Source organism: Anser anser, assembly GCF_964211835.1.
Source record: "Anser anser genome assembly, chromosome: 8".
Lineage (NCBI taxonomy): Eukaryota > Metazoa > Chordata > Aves > Anseriformes > Anatidae > Anser > Anser anser.
This window is the reverse complement of record NC_139728.1, coordinates 12,023,207-12,047,031: the sequence shown is the minus strand read 5'-3', so window position 1 is coordinate 12,047,031 and position 23,825 is coordinate 12,023,207. Positions and strand designations below refer to the sequence as shown.

Below are 23,825 nucleotides of genomic sequence, written 5' to 3'. Positions count from 1 at the left end.
TACAAAACTAATTTAGACAACAGCAGTAACAACCTACAACTTTTAGAAGAATTCATTCTTTAAGACTGATGGAGAAAAAGTGACTATTCAGACTCTTAATCCTATTGTTCTCCTTGACTATGAACATGTTTGACTGTATCCGCTAATGCATGCGTATCAATGGCCAAAAATGAGTTTTATGACACCTAGAATATGTGAAGAGCAGTCATTTTATAGTAAAAGGTACCCCAACCCATGCTGTCTATGCAGACTACATCTCCAAAGATCTGAAACGTCTCACATGAGCACCAGGAGTCTTACTAGTACAGTGACTGCTGGATAGATCCAAAGCCAGCAGCTCTACCTCCTTTGCAGAGCAGCTCTAGATCCTGATTCTAGATACTTCCTGCACGCAATGTTTGGTCTCACTGCAAACCAGAGCTCTGGCTACTGACTGACTCCAAGTACTGCAGGTCATGGAGCTGCGATGGAGGGAAGAGACAGCAGTCAGACTCCAAGACTGCATGCTTCGAGATGAGTTCATGCAGGTAAGGTAACCTGAGATGTTAAAAAAAAGATAGATATGAAAATAAACATCCTCCTAAGATTTTACGAGTATGTCTATGAAGCAACAGCTTTAGGGTTTTTGTTGTATCATTGAACATCATACAATAACCACTCAACAAGCTTCAGAGCAATCAAATTGGCTCTAGGGAACATGCAGACTGCTGCCACGTGCCTTACAACGAGCAGCTGAGGACACGAGTTGGCCAAACTCTCAAAGCTGATGTTGGCCCAGTACTGTATTGTGCTTAACTAGCCTGAGGAGACATAAGCCTCCTGCTACCAGGTTCTGGAGTTGGCCATTGATTCATCACCTAAACTGCTCTCAACGCAGATTCCACTACTGTTGGAATAATGGATATAACAGATACTGTCCCGACCAGTAATATTGGTTGAAGCATTCTCATCTGAAGCTTCAAAGCCCCACTAAAGATATGGTGGGGTATGCAGATGATGAAATAAGCATGGGAAGACTACATGACGATACACAGGTATCCAATGTGGGAGAGAGGCAATCTATGATCTAGCCAGTCAATGAAGTAAGCCACGTGAAGGGGTGCTGGGTTTGTACATGCATCTACAGCCTTACTTTTTGTCATCAGCTTCAGTTACAAACAGCTAACAGTTCCTCTCCAGGGGAGCTCTCAACCTAGTCCAAGCATTTAAAAATTCTCTTCTTAAAAACCACGTGTAAGCTCAGATGCTATGAAATGAAGCCTTCTAGATGACAGACCACGCTGCATTTGCAGGTTACATGTTTTCCTATGCAGTGCGACAATTTTCACCAGTTTGTACGGAAAAAGCAGCATATGTTGTAAAGTAATCCTGCACTGTACCCAAATAAAAGACGGGAATGGTTCATCTATGCAGCACCTTGAAAAGGAGGCACCACAGTAATGCTCTACAGAAGATGCCATTCCAACAAACAATTCCTTTCAATTGAGCTACCAGAAAAACTTCACAAACTCCAAGTGTGAAATGGGTTAAACTCCTAGGAACGCAGCAACAACTAGTAGCAAGAACAATTTGGGAGTTGGAGGAAAATACGAATCTCAGATTTGCCTGTTCTGTTCCTGAATTTCAAGGCTCATTTCAATTTTAATTTGGATTTTGTAATGTTGACTAAATGACTTCTGCACCAGTCATAAGACAAAATGTCAGGAAAAGAATATTTAAGCAAACAATTAGCACGCTCATTTCTGCCACTGATAGATTTATCCTTTTCTCCAGAGAATCAAATGGAGCTTTGAGTTCATTTTATTTGTTCACTTGTTACTGAAGTGTGACAACCTCTAGGATAAAGTTTGGTAACTCCCGGTAGGTCTCTATAATGTGACTCACTCGTTATTGCAAACGCCTTATCCAACAAATCAGAGAATGTTTTCTGTGTACATAAAGTTATATAAGCTTTTAAATTCTGAAGTTTGCGTGAAATTCATGCACATATCTCCTGGATGCCTGCAAGCAGTTTCACGTCCCCTCCTGACCTGCTGGGAAGCAGCCTCAGCACTAAGGCACGCTGCGGCACGGCCTGAAGACACGGAGACTCACCTGGCCTCAGACGGGCACGAACAGGCAAGCTGGTTTCACTGCAAACATCATCGGTTTTGGTAACACCGTGTGGCTGCAGTTCTTTTCTTTGCCATGCCAGAAGCAGCAGCAGACTGATCTACCAAGCAAGTCTGATCTGAGTCACAAAGAGTCTTCAGACATGCATCAGGACAGCAGAAGGCAGGTTGATACTTCACTTTATATTGCATCCCAGCATCATTTTTAAGAGGGATCATTTTAAAATCAAACCTTCACGACCATGTTCTCAACTGAACAACGTCACTAAGCTCAGCACTTCCCCCAACACGTGTACTGTCAGTACAGATATATGACTGCTACCACTGAAGGAATCTGTGGTTTTGACCAAAGGACCCTCAGCAGATTGAAGAGGTGGTGTAGGTGCTTTCAAAGGCTGCAATAAATGAAGCACTTGCCATGGTTTCCGGAATGAGTTTAGCCCCCAAGATGTCCAGTGTGTACTTCTGAATCATGGACCTTGTCCCCTTCTTTCCTTGCCAACAACCTCAGAAATCACAGACTAGAGTACACTTGCAGAATACCCACAAAAAAGTAAGACACCATGGACGTCAAGCCCAACAGACCTAACAGGAAAGTCCTGGACTGCTGCGTGCTGTGCCAGTTTCAGAAAGGCTCAATTTGGAGGCGTTGCTGTGAACTTCAGGCACATGCTTCGAGGAAATGCCTGACCCTTGCCTGTGCATTTGAATACTGCACTCAATTCACGTGCTAAAGATAATCTTGTAGCTTAAGCTCAAAGAAGCTGCCCAACTCCACCCTAAACATGTCATGTATTCACACAAATGGACTCTTTCTGAGTCACTGCAGGTTTTCGATAGAGCGGAGTACTTACCCTGGATAATCTATTAAGGTAGGACCTTGCTTTCAGCTGGAAAACATGAATTCACTTCCAAAAAGGCATACTGCCTTCTTGGTCATTAATATCACATCATTCTCCTAAGCTGAGTGACAAGGCAGGCAAGTCACCCAGATCTGAGGAAGCATGAAAGTCTACCTCTACAGAGAGATATTTGGAAAAGAGAAATCACTGCTCCAGTTACTGCAGCAAAAAAAAAAAATCAATATTTCACTGGACAAGGATGGTCTCCAAAGCAGTCCTGCTTAGACACCAAGTATATTAGCAAAATTGAATGATGCTGATAAAGAAGCCACATGTGACCCTGAACTGTAAGTGCATCAGGGCTGTGCAGAGATTTTAAGGGGTGAGGGAACAGTTGAAAATCAAAACAAAGCTGTTGACATAGCAACAGGAGCCCTTTTCATGTTGTGTGCTGTGAAGCAGAATCATTAGTTTTGTGGCCTTTCAACAACAAATGGAAGGCTACAGTGTTCAAAGCCAGAGTACGACACCGTTCTGTAATGCTGTAGATGGTGCAAGATTTTTAAATAGCATGCAAAACCTTCTAGGCAAGGGCAAAACCATCTTGGAAGGCCAACCACATTCTTGGGAAGCGTTCTGGTGCAGCAGCATTGTACAAGTAGGGAAGGGAATGAGGAAGAGAAAGAACAGGCAAGAAATGCACGAACAGGAGAAAGGTAAAAGCCTCAGCACTAGGGAGAGACTTCCCCAGCGCAGAGGGTCTTGAACTCTGAGGCTGTAATTTTAGGTAAGCATTAAAGTCAACATAAATCAACACTGTCCTGTGTTTTCCCAGGTCAGTTCACCTGAACCCATGCTGTCAACAGTTTATGACAATGCAGTGAGACCTGACCACGGTTAAAACTCACTCAACGAAGCCATTAATCTCTGAATATGTCATAGCTGTTCTGCTGCACCTCTCCATCTGCCTGTACTGCTTCTACTTGTTTGGGAAAGTCTTGGAGAGCAGGCGGTCTCTGTCTCACATCTGCGCAGCACTGAGCAGCCCCTCTCACCCCCAAACCAACCTACCAGATCTGTGGGTCCTACAGGGAAAAAAATAGCATTCAATAAGACACATCCAGTGTAAGAACTTGGGAATCTGAAGTTTTGATGATCTGATCTCTGCATAATATATGGGAAATAAAAGGTCAGTGGTAGCTGCTGACAGTATCACAGCACACTGGCATAAAGCATTGCTACTACCAAGAGCTATGCTTAGCTCATCGAGTTCGCAGACAGTCTGATCTCACCCGGGCTGCATAACTTGACCATTCAAGCTGCAAACTGCATGTATTTGCAGCCCCCACCCCCCTCCTTTTTTTTTTTTTTTTTTTAAAGAGGGGAAACGGTACAGCTAGAAAATATATAGGTTGAGGGCATCAGTGCTGCTGCTGAGGCAGAACAATAACAACTTCGGTCATGATTTATATAGCTAATTTCAGGATAAAGCTCTATCTATTTTTAAAAAGAAAAGACCACAAAATTACCTGATTTTGTATTCGGCAGTGATTACAGTTTATACTGCACAATGTTTCAACTCAGTAAGCATGCAAATAGAATATTTTATTGAAGTAACAGACAAAAAGGATCTTTTCTTCTTTATATGCCCTCTCCACTGCAACAGATTTTATCAAGTTGCAGTCAGATGTGATAGCTTTCTTCTAACCTGAAGTGCCTGTCGAATTTTAGGAGAATTATTTCCTAAACCAAATATTCATTTCTCTCCTTTTTAGGCTCCACTTCCAGTTTATTGCTCATTTGTTCTGTTTTAAGCCACAAAAATGATCTTTTGGTCATCTAAAAGCTTTCAGAGCAAAGAGCCCAAAGAAGAAACATCTATCACCGATATTAGATGGTAATCCTGGGATTTGCTTCTATAGTAGCAACTAAAGCAGCATTTTCCATTCATCGAACTTGAAGCCCAGCCAGTACTTCATGCTAAAGGAGCATTCCCCACATGGCAGCACAGCGTTAACACTTTTGACCACAGCTGTATCTAAACCAGAGCCCCACAGCGACTGAAGCAGAGGCTTCCACCACGAAACCCACAGTTACAAGAGATTTCAGTTCCAACCCACATCAAGCCCTTCTCAGGAGATTTTAAAACTGGCACTTCATCTTCTGCTGCTGCTGCTAATAAAGGGCAGGGACCTGCCCAGGAACTCAGCATGGGGAAATAGATGACCATTTCAACAGGCTGCTGCATCAGCTCACTTAATTGGTACCATGTGTTGGTAGACCTTCAGAAATTTTGGAGAAATACAAAGATACTTAAAGGGAATTCTTCCAAAATTGGAAGAAGTCTGGAAGTACAAAGCTACCTCTCTGCATATTTTACCCAAGCACAACAGTATAGCAACACTTGCAGAAGTCAGCCAAGAATCAACATTTTACTAACAAATGAGAAGGGATCATCCATAAACTGAGACAAGGTAGAAAGCATCTTAAGATATTCATCCTGTTTTTATGGAGAACACAAGAGGGGAACCAGCACAGAGATTCAAGGAGAAAGCTGGTCTAGTTGAAGCATCTGATTACAAAAACTGACTTCAAAGAGGCATCCTGAATAGATAGACACAAGTGGGCATGATGCTTTTGTCAAGGGCAGAGCAGAACATTTCATTAATCAAGATGTAGAAGAACAAGGCCTTACAAAAAGGGATTGCAGCTGTAGGGAAAGTTGAAGACAGACCCTCCAAGAAGATAAAAGCAGGAAATGAAAATTGAGAAAAAAATCAGGGGCATAGTATCTAAAGATTATCGTTGAAAAATTCTAGACTTGCAGTCAAAATCGCATTGCTAAAACAAGGTATGCTAACTTGCAACCTATCCTGCATACAGAGAAAGGGGTACTGACATATGTCCATTTAGTAATTTAATAATGGTGTATTAAGACATTTACTTCCTTCTCCTATCTCTGAAATACTAAGTACCAATAATTCCCCACACCAACCATTTCATCAATTGTTTCTCTCAAGTCTTAAGCTCCAAGAATTCATACACACAAAGACAGTGCATATACACACAGATATAGCAGTAAGTTCCATCAAGTCAACAAATAGAACAAGGCGCATACACAGGAGCAGTACTGCTGCTTAAAGACTGCACAAAACTCTGCTGTGAGTGCAGTGTTAGGAAATCTCGGCTCCTTTATCGCTGGATAAAGCACTGAGAAAGCAGTTGACATTCTCAGAGCTGGAACTTCAATGAGCAAGCCCAGGCAAAGACAAGCCGACTTTCTAAAACTGCCAATTATCGTGGTCAATGAATTGGTGTTTAGTGTTTCGTACTGCTCATCTTTATTCCTATAGATGCTAACAGGAACCTCCAAATTCACGTGCCCAAAGTATCTTTTTTTTTAATACTGCTTAAAGAAACCAGCTTTTACCCTTTATGAATGTTAGAGCTCACATAACAATTCACACTATTTACAAGTTATATCACTTCTTTCCATAGACTGAATGAAGATCATTTGAAACTGATGGAGGAGAAAAAACCTGTCTCTACCATAACACATTAAACAGGACAGTGCCTACTTTCATACTCTACACAGAACAAAATAAACTCTTTTTTGCCCTGAATTTTTTAGTTCAGAAATAAAACCACCTTTTAAGACCCCAGGATTTTTAATTTCACATGCTATTTTTTCACGTGTTTATGGCTGAAAGATCAATTACAATTCCTTTGTGGGAAATCATTCCCATCAGTTCAATTACTTCATGTAATTGTTTCAGCAATCACAGTTAAATATCCATTTTAATTTTTATTTAAGAACTTAATTACCAAGCATCAAGCAGATGTAAACACTTTAAAAATTTTATCTGCTGTCTCCCTCCTACATGTTCTTCCCCAGTGCAAGTCCCATTTTACCATCAGCATTCTCTAAACCTCAAAAACGCACATGTAGTCATCTAAAACTTCCCGCTAACCCGTGGCACTCACTGATGCCTCTTTCCCAAAATAACTTGTTGAAGACAAGACCATCAAGGTTCCTCAGGCACAAGCATGGCCTGATGGATACAGACACTCCGCTTTCATCTTACGTGCCCTACAGCTCTGAAAACCTTCACAGATTTATCTGTGCCTTGTCTCCCCTCTGCCTTTCAGGTGGGAAGGAATCCCAGTTACTGATTTATCAGGAAGAATTCTGTTTTGTGGTGCTATTACATATCTATTTTAATCAGCAGCTGATTCATTTGGAGCTGGTGCTCTCATCTTTCCCTAGAGCCTCTCACAGATAGTCCCTTTCATTCAAATGCTGCTAGTAGCTATTGTAATTCAATTCTATTCTTGCATGTAATTCACTAACCTTCAGCGAGATGCCTGTCAAGCAAGTCAATATTTTACACTCCAACTTGAATCCATTTTTGCAGTGTATCAAAATGCAAATTTATTTTTTCTCTCCTAAGAGTCAAAATTTAAGTAGAACCAGACTGGAAATTGGAACATCTAAATGAAATGGCAAACCAGTGGTTGCAAGAATGTGATCAACATATCTCCCGAAGTCCAGAGATAGCTAGTGCCATCAGAGCATCTAGTTACAAGCACATTAAAACTCCCTGAGGAGAAAGGAAATGCAGAGTTGGTTAAACATTTATAATAGGTACCTCTGAGTTTCAGTTGCTGCATGCATAGCACGACAGTCTCCTCCCGAAGTGATATCTGCTCTGCTTTCAAGTCTTTGTATTATCACCAAAACCTATTTAACCTAAGTGAATAAAAGTCTCATCATGCCTTTCCCATTGACTACTTTAAAAAAAACATTAACAGAGATGCTTTGCCCGACTTAGAAAACATCAGCCCATCCACAGGGACTACAGTTGCAGCTATCGGAAACAAGCACAGCCAATCTTTTACAGTATGCCTCAGGTAAAACCAGTTAAAATTCCCAGTATAGTTTTGTAGCTTTCATAAGCAATGCTATAAATCAGAAAGAACAACTACCACCATGTTAACATGTTAACCTAGCTTTAAGACTCACAAAGCTGAGATTTGCCTGGTCACCTTAGTTATCTCAATAAACACACTCTGACTTGCTATTGTGAGCTTTTATCTCTGATAGACTGCAGAACAGAGTTGACACTTGAGTATCATCGATGTCTTCTGGGTGACTGCACACCTGGAGTCCTACTCAGAGGCATTTTAACTGCAAAGACACCTCAATTCTGCTGGGTACAGCAGCCAACCTCAAGTCTCCCGAAGAAGTAAGAAGCTTAAAGCAAGGAAGAAACAGCATTTCTTTCTCAAAAGACTCTTTTACCTACCTGCACAGCCAAAAGCTAGGTGATACCTAGAAGAGGGGCTGAATTTGACACAGCACACATTCGCCTTGGCCTCGATGCTTGCTACTGAGTTGTCCAAGTTGGTAGACCACAGCTTCACTAGAGAAACAAAAAGAGAGAAATGAATAAACAAAAACCAAACTTCATTCAAAAGGTATAAAACCTAGTTCCTTCATATGTAAGATTCTGAACAACCTCAGTTACCAAGATGCTAATGATCAGAAAAGGTCAGATTGTAACCAATGGCTAGAGAGCCTTAGAACACTCAGGTACGTACACATCGGCATCTCCCGTGAGTATGGAGAAGGTCCACATCCCACGCAGCTGAGGGCTTCTTCGGAGCAGGTGACTCAATGCATGTTATAATCTTCACATTTAAGACTACAAGACTGCAGATTCATATAACCGAGAGCAGGAAGACTTATGCCCTTTTTGTTCCTTGTTTCCTAGCCTGGATGTACAGAAGAACTCCATGCTCCAAAGCAGAATTGCTTTGCACAGAATAAATACACCTAATTGTATGCTTAAGCACAGCAAGTAAGAACAACTTGTTTTATTCTCAAGGAACTGGCACAGACAGAAAAGAAATCAGTACGCTAGCTTCCTATGATGATATATTTCCTTAGTACAAAGGACTCTACTGTTTTGTGAGACTACTGTGTGAACATTGATTTAACCACGTTGTGCGGAATGAGCTCTTCCCCCACGTACTGGCCTCATGGCTTCCCAGGAAGACCAACAGAAAATACTAGAGGCTTTTCAAAATTTAGCTTTCCCCACCCTCTACAAAAATTTTGAGCATCATTTAACCTTAAAGATTAAGACTGTTAGGTGCTCCCCACATAACGCACCTTATTTTTGAAAGGTGCAGGTGAAACGCTGCCTTCAGTCCAGGCAAAGGGGCAGCACACTGGCATCGACAGGGTCTGCTACAAAGACTTCAATCAGACAAACGTTATCCCTTCCCCCTCTTCTTGATAAGGGGGTTGTGTAGCACTTGAGCATCATGAACAGCGTGCTGTGGAGTAGGCAGAGCAAGCTAGAGCCAAGGACTGAACATGCAGGAGCTACCCAAAGGCTTAATCCTTTAAACAGCTCCAAGAACTGCTTGGGCTTCTGCAGATCTGTAGCCAACGGGTCCTCTGTCACCTTTTGAAAGAAAGCTCACTTTGGAGGTGAAGGAGCAAGCAAAAACAGCAAAAAGGAGCAGGAATAGTTTCCCCAGTGTTTATAACCTTAATAAATGAATGAGGTAAGTAGCCTGACAGCATGTCCTCCCACCCTCAGAGTGCTCCTCCATGCCTCCTCCTGGCCATTCATTCCCTGGAGCTTTGAAGGAGAAGCAAGGCTTCCACATGGATTACTCAATCATGTTTTAGACAAGGAAAAGGAGGAACATTGGCAGGTTCATTCTAAGGCACCTATTTTTTTTTTAAATAGTATTTCCAGCAACAAAACACAACAAGATTGCGCTATTTCTGACCATACGTAGGAGAATGGCTTCAAGAACGAAGGAAATACATGACTGCTCAGAGTGCACCACTGAATCTTTTTAAAATGCAGCCCTGTTGGCATCTGACAGCTGCCTGGAACCATTATCAAGCTGCACACAGATACCAGAAACACAAACACTGATGCATGCTGTATTTGCATATAACTATTACATAAAATTCAATGAAAACAGCCCCCTACCCTGTTGTTGAATTTTCAGAAATAAATCCATCCTTATTTACCTGAGCTATAATACACCTCTAGCTACGTTTCTAAATGAAACAAACAGCCTTGCAAGCATGGCTTAAGATGATCTCTTCTCCTAAGCGAGACTGGATGATATACCTCCCCAGTGTGTTTTGTGCTGGGGGCGCAGCAGAGAAGCACAGAGCCAGGAAAAAGATAATTTGGCACAGTAGTACAATTTTAGTATTTTGCTTTAATGAACAGCTACCAAGAGATGTCCAGTCTAAGTTGCAGTGGCAGTAGAGGAAATCACGTTTATGAAAGTGACGGTATAGGGAGCAAATAAGGTTGTGATTAGAGGAGGAGGGTGCTGGCAGACAACACTGCCTAAACCTGAGGTGTGCAGGGAGGTTAAACGTTCTCACCGTTCAGAGCAATGTTCTGCCCAAACCTAGGACTGAAAACACACACTTGCCTTGGAGCCTTCCAACTACTTATCGATATTTAAAGCTCTGTCCAAAATGGCCAAGTCTCATCTTGACACCACCTCTCCTCTACTAAACAAATAGCCATTCGGTCTCAGTTTTGTGGCAGAAGCTAATTGAGGGCTAAGCTGCAACTGGGCTCATTTTTTGGTTCAAGTCTTCAGGTCATAAGCTCAGCCATTTACCCTGGTGAAGAGACGACCTGTGTGTTCAAAGCCATCATAATATTCGTTACCACTGACAGACACAGATTAGAGTCTGCAGCAATTTCTGTGATCTAACTGCTGTGGGATACGCTAAGCTCCAATTATATCTTAGTCAGTGCCATAAAGGATATATGTGACATCTAACAACGCATAATGAAACTTGTCAAGTTTTACCTGGAACTGTCCATTATTTTTTCAAAAAGAACTGACAGGTTAATAAAGCATAATTCATAAGGGTAGAGTTTATTTGCTGTAGCTTTTAGCAATTTCGCTGAGGTCGAGGCAGTAATTATACAACACACAGATGTCTTTAACACTTAGAATTGTGTAGATGAGGCAAACAACCATCTGAGACCGACTATTTCTAAAACGCACGTTCCCAGAGTGTATGTCTCCTAGTATTTGTATGTCTCCTAGTATTGCTGTTACTGACAGATACACCTCTGTGGCCAAGTGTCCTCCCCTCACCAAAAAAATAAGATGATGCCTCTTAAAAAAACCTCCCCCCCCCCCCGCTTTAAAAAGCGTCTATCTTTTCAATATTTTTTTTTTGGGGTTGGCGCTTTATATCAAACACGTCAGTTTATAAATTGATCTTCCATAGCTCAGTTCTGCACCCCAACACCGACAGAGAGGTGGAAGCCTGCACTGCAATAGCCGAAGGGGTCGATGTACCCAGCTGGCACACTGATGGGAAGGGCAGGAGCACAGTGTAAACTCAGGACTGTTAGCAGGCAATGACTTCACAGCATCCCTCCTTATCCACACAAAGCAGAAGACAGTCAGGTATCTTGGTTGCCACTTCAACTATCAGCATCATCTTGACCTTTTGAGGCACTCCCTGTTGAATACAACGACCCTCAAATCTCCAGGAAATTATTGAACTGCTATTAGCCAGGAAACGAACAGAAAGTTCAGCCCGATATTTTAAGAGCAGTTTAAGCAGCAGAAGCTGAAGGAGCTAACTATCTTTGAAAATGAAGCACCAAACCCCTGAACATCCTCAAAGCTGGGGAGCAGACCCTGACCTGCAGCTCTCAGCAATGTTGCACTCTTTCACGAAGCCAGCTCAGCGACTGTATTCATGGGTAATGTGAAAAATAGCTGCAGGACTGGCACCTGTGGTCTCATTTACCAAGGCTGCACTGAAATAGCATTCTCCTTTTTGCAACGCAATAGACACCTGCATTCCTCCTTGCCACGAGTCAAGAAAAAGTAACCTCTCACTGCGGCTCTGAGCCCTCGGGTGCTCCTGTTCTGCTCCACCTCTCCATTTTGCCCTGGTAAGAGTGAAGGGACCACAGCTAACAAGCAACATAAAACCAAGACTCTTCCTTCAGTTTCTCAATGTTGCCTGCATTTCCATGTGTTTCAGAGAGCTTCAAAGACATCAGAAGAGCGAATAGGTGCTTGATGGCTCCAGAATTGGTCACTGCCCCAGGGGAGATTGAAAGTCTACCCACAAGGCATTAGGTAACATCTTGCTCTCACTATCTCGTGTCCTAACTTCACCCTGGCCATCAAGCTGCATTCCTGGTCTGGAATAGAGAGCAACACCGGATTAAGAAACAGCTGCAAGCCTGCACTAGCTCCAGCACTACCCCAGCCCTTTGATACTGATTGTATGCCTTCATAGAACTAAGCCTTCTCTGCTGAAATAGCACAACTTCACCCTTTCCTCCTTATGGGAGAAATCATAGCTCCTGCCATTACCAGTTACATAAAGGAACTGAAAGTAAGACCACGCACTTTCCCCAGACTGCTCATAGCACAAGTAAACATTTTAATTTTGCTCACTGCTGTCTGGTGGGCATATGCTTTGGATCTCCAGGGACATACTCGACCACCTTTGCCCCTTTAAAAGGGAAGGGGCTGACAACCATAGATAAAAGTGAGGTTTTCATGCACGCAGTTATTTCAAATACAATAATGCTTCTATGCTCCCATTATCTGCTATTAAAGTACAAAGATCTTTAACAAATAAACATCCAGGATTATCTTCAACTAATGAGCATGATGCAAGACCCAAGAAGACCCAAGGATGTTGTTTCCAACTATATCAGAAGCATTTTATCCCTCGTGACACTCCATTCATTAGCACCCCCTTTGCTGTGTATGAGCCCTGGCAGAGACTGTTCTGAAGCCCTGATGATAGGATTATTAATCTAAAAGCTCCTTTCCCAATACATGCCTACTGAGCACACTGAGTGCTTTAAAAATTAGCCTCTAACTTGAAAAGACTGGGAAGAGACAGGCAGATACACAGGCATGCAGGAAGAACTGGCAAGGCTGTCACTTTTTTGCTGGCTTGTCCTGATCACTTGACAAGAAAATTTTATGCCCATGCTTTCCAGGGAAGCGTGGAGAGATAAGCTCCAATTGCTCTGGTCACACCAATATCTATCAACATTGAAATTTCTTGTTAGAAAGCCCAGTGCAGCCTCATACAAGCAGAGAAGTGAAAGAACAGGAAGGGTACACAGCTCTTATATTTCCCACCAGACACTGTACCTGGCCAAACACATCCTTAATGTATATTCAGAGCTGGCCAGAACAAAATTAAGCACTCATTAAGGTAAGCAAAAAGAAAAATATAAAGTTAAGCAGACGTAAAAGTTAAGACAACTTATAAATGTGAGGAAGAAGTAGCACCTAACTCTTTCAGCATGATGACTGAGATGGAAGTTGGACTCCAGAGTCAGTTTGATTTAGTTTGATTTGGGTGTTTGCTGCTATTGCTCTGTACCTTAAAGACTTAAAAGCTGTGCTTATTTCAAACACTCACAGAACTCCATTCATCTCCAGTGTGCTTATTATGTATGCAAATCACAGGCAAACCACGGTAGAAGCAAAGGATAAAATGTTCTAGGCCAATTCTACTCACCAAAACCCCGGTGTACCTTCAAAAGACCTTCATGGATTGAAATGTGAGTTATGTCGATTTGCAAATGTTACTTCAGTCATTTCCAAGTAAATGCTACACTTTTAGAAACTATTACTGAAAAAGTGAACTGTTAAACTGGAGACAAGAGCTCTGCTTGTAGCTGGCTTTGCGGGACAACTTGTTAACATGCTAATAAGTGTGTGTCTATCTGGAAGATAAGCTTTTTCAAATGCATAGCATGGGGGGGCAGGAAACTGATGGAAAGGCTGATAATTCACAAGGTGAATGTTCACTCACTGCATTTAAGCACAGAGAAAACTCTCCACTTCAACCAGGAGGCAAGTGTATCAAAAACATCTAAAAAGCACCTTAAATATAAAATAATCATTAAAGCAACATTGTAAATGAAATTACCAATGACATGAAGAATGTCAAATGTATTTGAAGAATACTAATGCAGTTTTCTTTTGAAACAGAATTTAAAAGCATTCTGCACAGGAAAGGTTTTCAAGGTTTAATGGTTATATAAAATTTATCATTTCAAAGCAGACCATGAACAGCTCTGTCCAGAGCTGTATTAGCCCACCTAGGAGAGCTCATCCCCAAGGACTATGAAAGGGACTCTACAGCTCTTGCTGCTCAAGAACTAAATTTGATCTCGTAAACACATTACAGATAAAATCTTGTTCATTAGAGATGAAGAACATTACATATTCTTCAGTGCTGTCTTTATTAGTTTCCTAACAGCTTCTTTGGAAAGGAAGATTTTCCTACCAGTATGTTGGGAAAGGGCTGCCTTAAAGGCTCTCCAAAAGCCCTTTGACAAATGGGCCCTGGAACACAGAAGTTGAGAGCCTGTCCCAGCACTCCCATTCAGTCCACAGCCCAGCTTCATTAAACTCTGAGAAACACCCCACACATCGTGAAAGCAAGAGGCTTCCTATCGTGCACAACCTTTAACATTGAAAACTACAGGTAAAAATACAACTTCTGCTGATTAACTTCTGATTTTTCACTGAAAACTGAATTTTTGAAATACAAATACACACTGCTCTTTTGAAAGGCCCCAAGGCTTTAACTCAACAAGCTTAACTAATGTTAAAACACATTTTGCTTTGTTTAGTGATTTGGAAAATGCTAGAGAGCATACAACCTGAAAATTGTGAACATCACACCAAGAAATCTTAATCCAAACAAAGCCTCCCTTTCTCTAAGTTCTGAACAGTTGGGGAATACTTTGACACGTTACCACATCAACTACAATACTAAAGGCAGCTGAGGAATCAGCTACTTGAAATATCACATTTTTATTCCTCAAAGGGAATACACAAAGCATAAACCTTCTGCACAGAGATGGGAAAAAAATACCTTTTGCATCATCAGAGCCTGAAGCCAATAGTTTTGGGTCCATCAAGTTAAAGTCAACGCTCCAGCACCTTTTCTCATGTTCCTATTTAGAGAAAAAAGAAATATTGCAAGGTAGTGAGTTGTAATCTGATAAAATAGTAAAAGAAAAATGCACGTTTGGTATAAATCGTCAGGAGATTTCTGGCCAGAAAACTTTAGTATATTTAGCAGTTTCTCAAGAAAAGCCTTTTCTCCGAGACAGACCAACATTTGTATGGCATGCTAGACATACCATGAAAGACATCCCCAAAACACAGAAGAGCTGTACTTGCTATGCTGGCATATCCCACGTGGAAGCAAACCACTGCATTGAATAAGCCTTCGTACAGGCCAGCAAGACAGTAACACGAAAAGCTCACCAGGACAAAGTCACTAAAGGATTTCTAATACATGTGAAGCAGATGTCACTGCGTATGCCTTTAACTATGCAAATCCAAGTACAAAAATTCCAGTGATCTGATAGGAAGCAAAATTAGTTTGTTTTAACACAAGCAACAGCTGGTTCTATCTAGGCTCATTATTCAGTCTTAAAGAAATGCAAAATGCATTTGTGAGGAAAACAGACAAGATTTTGTCCAGTATAATTTGTTTTTAATTGAGATACGCAGAGGATTAATGAAAACAAGCATTATGGATGGCTAAAACACAATGAAAAAGTAAACAAAGCCTTAAGTAGGAATTAAAACTTAATTGAACTGTCAAGAAAGTAGAACTAGAGGCTAGCCTGCAGTTCATTGCCACTGACCAGTTTCAATGCAGTATTCTACCTACAGGAGACCCTGCAGCACTTCCAATCTCTCCCTGAATGGGCTGTCTTTTCTTCCAGCAGCCTCCTTGGTCTGATCACAAGGCTCTCAGATGCCATTAAAACAGAAACACAGGGTTCAAACCACATGAAAAGACAAAATGCCAGAAAGTTCTCATTAAACAGGTCTCACTGCTGAGCTCAGTCCACTTGTGTGCACACTGCTCTGCTGAGCGCAGAACTGTATCAGGAAGTCTTCTGCCTACTGGTCCCTTCTACCAGACTTACCAGTTACACCTGCATCTTGCTCTTCTGCTTTACAAGCACCTGCAACAGCAAATCACTGCAGGATTTTACAAAAGGCTTTTGACAAAGACAGATGGAACAGGTATGGAGAGAGAAAAAGAGGTTTCTAAAGAAAGGCAAGACAAAAGTTCAAGAAACTCATTTCTCCCTGTACAGATACCCTACCTAGGAGCAGCAGCAAAAAAACATCAACTGCCTCATGCCTGTAACAAGAAGATATAGGTGACTCCCTTAGAGGACTACAGCTCCATAAAGCTGTATGGATGAGCTATTTGCCAAACAGAAACAGAATCTGTTTTGCCTTGTGAAGCTTATAAGCCTACTGCTGAACAAAAAGCTGCATCTCAGCCCTAACACTGCTCCCCTGACATGGTCTATAGCACGGAAAAGTGTTGCTCACTGGCTGTACATTACCTGGTAGACCTTGGATCTTTGTCCTGTGAACCCATCCCACAGGATGACGGTGCCTTCATAGTCGCTGCTGGCTAGCAGGTTCTTGTGGTAACTACTCCAGCTGATACAGCTAAAAAAAGAGACACAGTCAGTCTTACCTTAAATCATACCTTACAACACAAATCATGCTTGCAATATGTCAGTCTCTTTGCACAACGTGCAACAAGGGATGATCTTGAAGGTCTTTTCCAGCTTAGATGATTCTATGATCTGGTCAGTCACCTCACCGAAACGTTTGAGAAGTGCCAAAACCAAAACCCATCGGAAACATAGCAAACCTTCCGCCATGAGCTAAAAGAAAAGCTTTACTTGCTTGAGTGATGTCACTTGCTCCAATACAAAATACTAGGATTTGGTTGGTTTTGTTTTATTTTTTCTTAAGATACATCCATCTCTAATACTGCTATTGTTCTGCTGCTTGAATTCCACAAAAACTCTCACAGAGAGCTCAGGGTTTGATGACTTAGTCTCTTGCCAAGAGCTACTACTTTTATTATTACCACAAAGATAACTACTTGCCTAACAGAAGCTATATATGCAAAACATACAGCTGCATGGAGGACAAACCAACCCCTCTCCCTACAACACACTCAACAGTGAACACATACCTACACGGACAATGAAAGCCCGTGACTTCTGACAAAGTACTTCCAGCTATCTGCACATGAGGGGAAGCCCCCTTCCAATCCAGAAAGAAACAGCAGTTTAGGAGATGTTTCTTACCAGGAAGGATATTGCATGGCTTATATTTTAAACTGAATTAAGTGGCTATGTAAAACTAAGTGATAATTCCACTGACAAACTCTAACTGCTAGCAGACAAAACAAGCGCAACAATACTGCCAAGTCACATTCATACTGTTCTGGCACTATGCCTCCACTCTGCCTCCTGAAAATGTGACAGAGGTAAGCAAATTTGTAATACTTGTTCACCAATTTTTGGACCATCTGGCACAAAAGCACGCCAGTTGGTATCAACTGTGATGCATGTAGCAGAAACTGAACTGACAGAGCCAATTCGCGCAGGTCATCAAACAGCTCTGACACAGTTAACTAGATTATGGCAGCCTTAAGGCCAAGTTTTAACCAACAATAAAGCTAGAAGTCCACGTTCCTGTAACTTTTTAGTAATCCTTCGATTAGTGCAGCCACGCTTTGAAGTGCGATGTAGATACATGGAATCACTAAGGCGCATTTTCACCTTGGCAAATTCTTGGTTCCACTAAACACTTGCATCCTGTTTTCCTTAGGAATCAGGCACTTGCAGAGGGGAAAGTCCTTTTCCTTTGTTAAGGCAGTTTAAAAATATAAACACTATTGTTCTTTGATTAGCTGAATAACTACAAGCAGCTCTGGTGTCCTATTCCTAACCATGCTCTAGCTTACTGGGCCATGAATATAACTTTATAACTACAGGGGGACTATGAATACCAACCGCAGTCACAGCTGATCGCTACATTGCTGTGGCACAAACAAGTGTCTTTGATGTTCTGGAGCAGCCAAGTAATGGGAGGCAAGAAACACAACTGGTTTCTAAGAGAAATTTGAAGGGAGATATTTGAAGAGATATGTGAAAAAAATAACACGCTGTTGGTGCTTGTATCTTGTATCAACAGGAAACTTCACCGAGTAATCCAAAAGACTTCCAGCTCTGAGACGCTCTGTCTGTAAAAGTTACTCCAACTTAAAACACAAAATCAAGGCATCCAACAGTCCCATTTTTCCACGAATTTCTCGCACCCCTGTGTGATGCTTGGAAAATGCTTTTAGGACCTTCCTTCCCCAGTGCATCCCTGGGAGCTTCCTTTATGGAACACAGCCACACTTCTCCCTGTGCCCACACCTCCCCATAGCTCACACACTTGCACACTTTCTCCTAACAGCCTCTACTGTTTTTCCTAACAGCCTCTATTGCTTTTAAAGCTTTGCTTTCTAAAGTTTGAAAGTTTTACTTACCCAATACAAATCTTTACCTTTTACCACCAGCTGAAGAGAGCTGAGGTGATACAGTTTAGGCAGTGCTTTTCCTGGTTTCACATCTTCCAGAATAAGTCATTAATTAGAAAGTGTTAGTGTCATCTCACCTTGCAAGCTCAAGGTTGTCCCCAGAGTTATCACTAGGAACCTATCATTATGTTGATGCTACTACCTTTAGGTGCCCACAGAAAAGCAGGTCTTGAGTCTGCGATTTACTGGAAGCCTCGCTCAGAGGCTCAAGGGGCTCCCTGAGGACAGGTGCAGGTGGCAGGCACTGCTCGCCAGGACTGGGAGATGAAGGCTGCAGCAGTCCAGAGATAACCACATCTGACATCTGCAGCCTCCGTCCCAGGTGGGACAGCTGACCACTGATGGAAGGAGAAGTGGTTCAGAGCCCTACAGCTACAGCACAAGGCCCTGGGCTGGGAGCAGCCTCCAAGTAATAGCAGGGGGTAGACAATGCACCAGACATTTATCTGCTTAAACCTGTTCCCCTGCCACCTCACCTCCACTCAAGTCAGGGCTTCAAGGAGACAGCTGAAAAAAGAAATACCTAAGTTCAGCCATAGACAAGCAGAAAGAATACAGCACAGGGCCAAATCCCAGAAAATGCACTCCTCTGTCCAGACAGCAGTGAGAGCACGTCAGGCAGGCAGCACCGGCAGGCTGAGAGAAGGGCAGATGTGCTGAGGCCTGGCTGGTTAGGGGAGCTGTGCTAGGGGAGCACGAGAGCCCCATCTGACCTGCAAAAGAGAGCTAGGAAATGCAAAATAAACTACGCAGAGGGTAATAGTATCACCAGATCTTGCAAAACAAAAAGTCAGCCCTAATGATGAAAATTCAGAACTACTAAGTGTGTAAAAAAAACCCTACAGTGTAACTGTGCTGTTTGAGACATGCTAGATCTAAGGATGTAAGTAATGTCAGGTTTATAGGGAGAAGTAATACGTTATCAGATCAATCAATACCGATGGAGAAAAATGAAGGCTTTCTGTGCCCAAAAGCACATTTATTAGATATAGCGCAGCAAGACCAAGCTGTGCATTCTGCACCATCTAAGCCTGGTGGTGTTAACAAGGGGTTAATGCTCACTTGGAAAGCATTTGTAGGTAGAGTGAGACAGGGAAAACGGGAACTGACAGGTGAAAAATGTTTGGGGATTTGCAGCGACTAAGTGGTTCAATTAACACCTTTTAAGTCACACACACCATAAATCTTTCATTTTTAAGGAATATGATTAAAGGATCATAATAAGACAAAACCAATCCTGTTCTACCTCTCTGCTTTAATTCTCCCCTCATCACCTGACTCTCTGCAAAGTCTGAAGTTAGTAATGCTCTCCCTGACACTGCAGTACTTGAGCTTCTTTATAATTAAAGCCTCAAAAGTAACTTTTTGTAGAGCACAATTCAGGGTTGGATCGGACAGAGGGGGGCTCCCTCTCCAGGTAAAGGACACTTTTTACCTAATCATTCACCCTATTAAAATAACAAACAAGCTGTTCTGCACACACCTACCCTGACTGCCCCGTGGTCGTATTCTCTGGCATCTGTGATGGTACAGAGCTGGATAAAAAAACAGCTGGCCTGTGGTTGGGACATTGCAGTGCTTCTCTTTAATGGGGCTTCTCTGGGATGTACAGAGGGGATGGATGGTATTGCAGCGTTCCCTTCTGTGGGGGGCACAGATCTCACTTCCATGCCCAACGCAGGGGATTTTGGTGAAACTTGCAAAGCCTTTACCTTTTTGGGTTCTAGTAAGATGTTGTCAGGGGTAACAAACTGGATAAAACTCAAAAGTGTATAGGTGAGCAGGATGGAGACAGGGAAAGGAAAAGGTGAAGGGAGATGTACCAAAAATGCAGCTTCCTCAGTCCTCAGATGAGTTAAGCACCAAAACCCCAGAACACGTAAAAAAAACCTCTTGCACACAACCTTTGGATGGCCTGCAGCCACACACAGGGTTAAAAAATGAAATATGGATGCCATGAGGTATGATACAAGGGATAGTTACCTAAGGTTGAGACAATGCGTAATAAAAAGGGGTTGTTGCATAATAAAAAGGGATTGTGCAAGGTCAGCTTTTATTTTAAACACTAGTAACCATCCTTTTCAATTTTTGCTTTGTTCTTTAATCCAGAAACAGTGCAACAGCTGCACCCCAGCCATCTACCTTGCTCTAATTTATGACAGCTTTCTTTCCTAGGAGATTAGCTGGGGAAAACACTACGAGCAGGTCTCACTGTTTCAGCAGTGGGTGATTAGCTTTCATTCTCCTAACCTCATCATCGGATCTGGACACACGGCAATCCTGACCCCGGGAAGATTTCTGTTCATCTCGTTCAGTGACACGAGGGGGCTGGCTCAGTTAGTGCTGTCAGTCGTGCTGCTGTTCCTTCCATGAACCAGTGCTTTTATGGCTGAAAGGTCTCAAATCCAGGATCAAGTTAGCAGGTGTCAACAGCCCCTCTGGCAAGTGACCTAAACAGAGTTAAAGCTTTTAATAAGGCACAAACTGCTGTGGTCTGACATGCTTCTGGGTGCCAAAGGCTTGGGATCCAGTCTATTACCATGAGTCAACTGATGCCCAGTCATTTTATAACAGAAATGCTTTTAAGGAAATGATCCATCCACGTAACAATGCTAACCAAGTACTTCAGAGACATACAGAATTACACCATCACAACAAGTGTTTAAAGACACTTTTTTTTCATAATCAATCCAAAGAAAGCCTTTTGTAGGGTTAAGAGAAATAGTTCTACAGAAAGCCTACTTCATTTCACTCCAAAATGAGGCAGCTACTCTGGAAGCTGGAATTAATAGAAGTTGAGAGCAGATTTTTTATAGCCTGTTTAGTGTTATGTTTTCTGCAGTGGAAATTCAGATGTCCAACAACTATTTGTGAAGTTTTTCAGCATAAAGAGTTCATACCTCTCCAAACAGCAGACCAAGCTGAAAAGCGTCATGCTGAGTTTTTGACTAATTTAAAACTTAATGTTGGGAAGCGAGTGACATTTTAAAAACTGACAGCAATGTGCCCATGAACTGCTATTAGGCTAGAGCAATCACACATTTGATTTACTGACACCAAAAAACGAGAACAATAAAATACTAGCAGCCTGCTAAAAAAGAGACCTTCTGATGCTTTGCTTTTACTGCAGTCGACTAAACAGATGCAGCTGATTTGGGAGGTTTGTGGTAACATCTATCACTGAAGTACAGGTGCTGCAAACACACACAGCAGTGAGCATGCAGAATATTAAACACTTATTTCAAAGGCGTGTTTACCTAACCGCACTTGCACATCACCTACTGTGGATTAACAAGGCCTAAAGCTTATTTCTTTTACCTGAACACTAGCTTTCCTGTTTTGTTTTTTTCTTCCCTCCTGCAACCTATGGCAAAGCAACAATTCTGCTTCTTGAATAAATCCCAGGAGAGCAGCCGCTCGCTGTTCACCCTGTCCCTCTTTTCTCCTACCACCCCCTGCTCTGGGGGGAGCTGCAGATTATCGCCTGCCACAGCCAGGGACGCCGCAAATCACAATTAGCTCACAGGGTGCTGTTTATAGCTCCTACACAATGCCAGGATTTGCTTCTTGTGCCGAAGCTATGAATCTGTAAATGGGATTTTTATGAGGATTTGTGTGTCAGCTTGTGTTTTTCCTGGAAGCTTCTGCCTCTGTCATCCCCGGGGGACGCGGCGCGCATTTACCAGAACACTGACACACCAACTTCCTCCCCGTTCTTAAAAATAAAGATCAGAAAGCTCAGCAGATGATGAAAAAGGAAGGTATTTAAGAAGCTGGTGGGTGTAGAGAGGGGGCTGGAAAAGGGGAAGAAAGGCTCGGATACAGCTCCAGGCAAGCCTGCAGCCCAGCACCGCCCGTGCAAAACCAGAGCCTGCAGCAGGCTCCGTGCTGGGTGGTGCCAGCAGTGGCCAGGCATGGGCTTCCCTGCAGCTGCGTCAGGACAGCAGGCTCGCTCCCAGCCCTCCAGTGCTCTCACGGACACCCGTCAGCACCGCTGCTCCCTCAAAAAGCAGAGTCACCGACATAAGCGCTAGCGCTTTGTGCTCCAGCATCACCGCCTCAGAGGAGGTTAACCGGGATCCACGCAGGGTGAGCTTCCCCTGATGCCTGTCAGGAAAGCAAAGCCACCTGCAGAGAGGGAAGGGACCCCACAAGCCATGCCGGTGTCACGTGCCAGCTATGATAGAGCATGTCACCAGATCCCAGATGTGCACTGTCCCCACATCTCTGCCACAGCTTGGTCCCACCAGAGCAGGACATGCCTGGGACAGGCTGAGCATCCTCGGCTGCCTATAAAGCACCACACTGGTGGCTAACACTGTCTTGAGCAAGCTCATTTTATTTGTTTTTTAAATGTCCTCCTAAAAAGAGCCAAAACACACAGCTTTCCACAAGGCAATCCTATGAAAAATGGGTTTTTATATGGCAGCATGCTGGGGCCCCAAAATTCCAACCGAGATCTTTAGCAGAATCCGCAAGAGATAGCAGGCAGGAGATGTACCACCCATGTAACACTGCAAAAATACACCTGTCCCTGGCATCAGGACAGACATTAGCAAGTAGTCAGAATAAGCCTTTGGAAGATCCTGTACCTCCACCCAAATTAAGATCAAACAGCTTTAAGCCAAGGCTTTCTACAGGCAGGCTCCACTTGCTCAGTTTTTACTACAACCCAGGCACATTTTCAGCATAGTGCAATATTCTCTAACACAATTACTGTCTTCCTATATAACTTTTCCCTCAAGCTACACCACCTCAGAATAGCAAATTATTACACTGTTTTACACTGTGACAGCGAGCCACAGGACCAGTGACTGGCAGCACAGCTAATGGATATAGCAAGGATGCATTTGAGTGACAGCCTCACTTTATTTGTCAAAACCAAAAGCACCCACATGCAGAAGGAAGGTTGATATAATGTGAAGGTGCCAATGGAAAAAAAAAAGCATTTCCTGGGAGGAATGAGAGAAACTAGAGCAAGGAAACGAGGAGGACCTTGTCCACCTCCGCTGAGGCAGACTGTCAGAGGACAATACATGTAGCATCATATATATATTTATATGTATATATGCATGAAATTTGAGAAAGAAAATTGAGAAAGAAGAAGTGTTGAACGCAAGCAGTGTCTTGTCTGGAGTGCAAAGCTGACAGGAGTAACACCACTGGATGTGGTGATGCAGCTCTGCGCACCAGCGGCTGCTGGGGAAGGCAGAACAAACAATTACCTAACGCCTGGCAGGGCTGTCAGGGCAGATTCCTATCAAATGCGAAGCAGCAAGTTCGGAAGTAGACTCAGACGGATGGAAATACGAAGTTCACATTATTTTCCCTTTCTAATTAAGGCCAGAGGTATTAATCGACTGCTACATTGTTCTATTA

At 42.7% G+C, this 23,825-nt stretch overlaps 1 protein-coding gene across 5 annotated transcripts in view; it reads right to left on the bottom strand.

The window, feature by feature from the left end:
* The window catches only part of COP1 (COP1 E3 ubiquitin ligase), a 133,352-nt gene that overhangs the window by 52,882 nt on the left and 56,645 nt on the right, over nt 1-23,825 (bottom strand). For all 5 annotated transcript variants that reach the window (XM_083846005.1, XM_083846006.1, XM_083846008.1 and 2 more), the window contains exons 13-15: nt 16,402-16,510; nt 14,898-14,979; nt 8,260-8,376 (exon numbers count right to left, since the gene is read on the bottom strand). In XM_083846005.1, the coding sequence (XP_083702131.1) occupies nt 8,260-8,376; nt 14,898-14,979; nt 16,402-16,510 (308 nt within the window). The remainder of the gene's footprint in view (nt 1-8,259; nt 8,377-14,897; nt 14,980-16,401; nt 16,511-23,825) is intronic.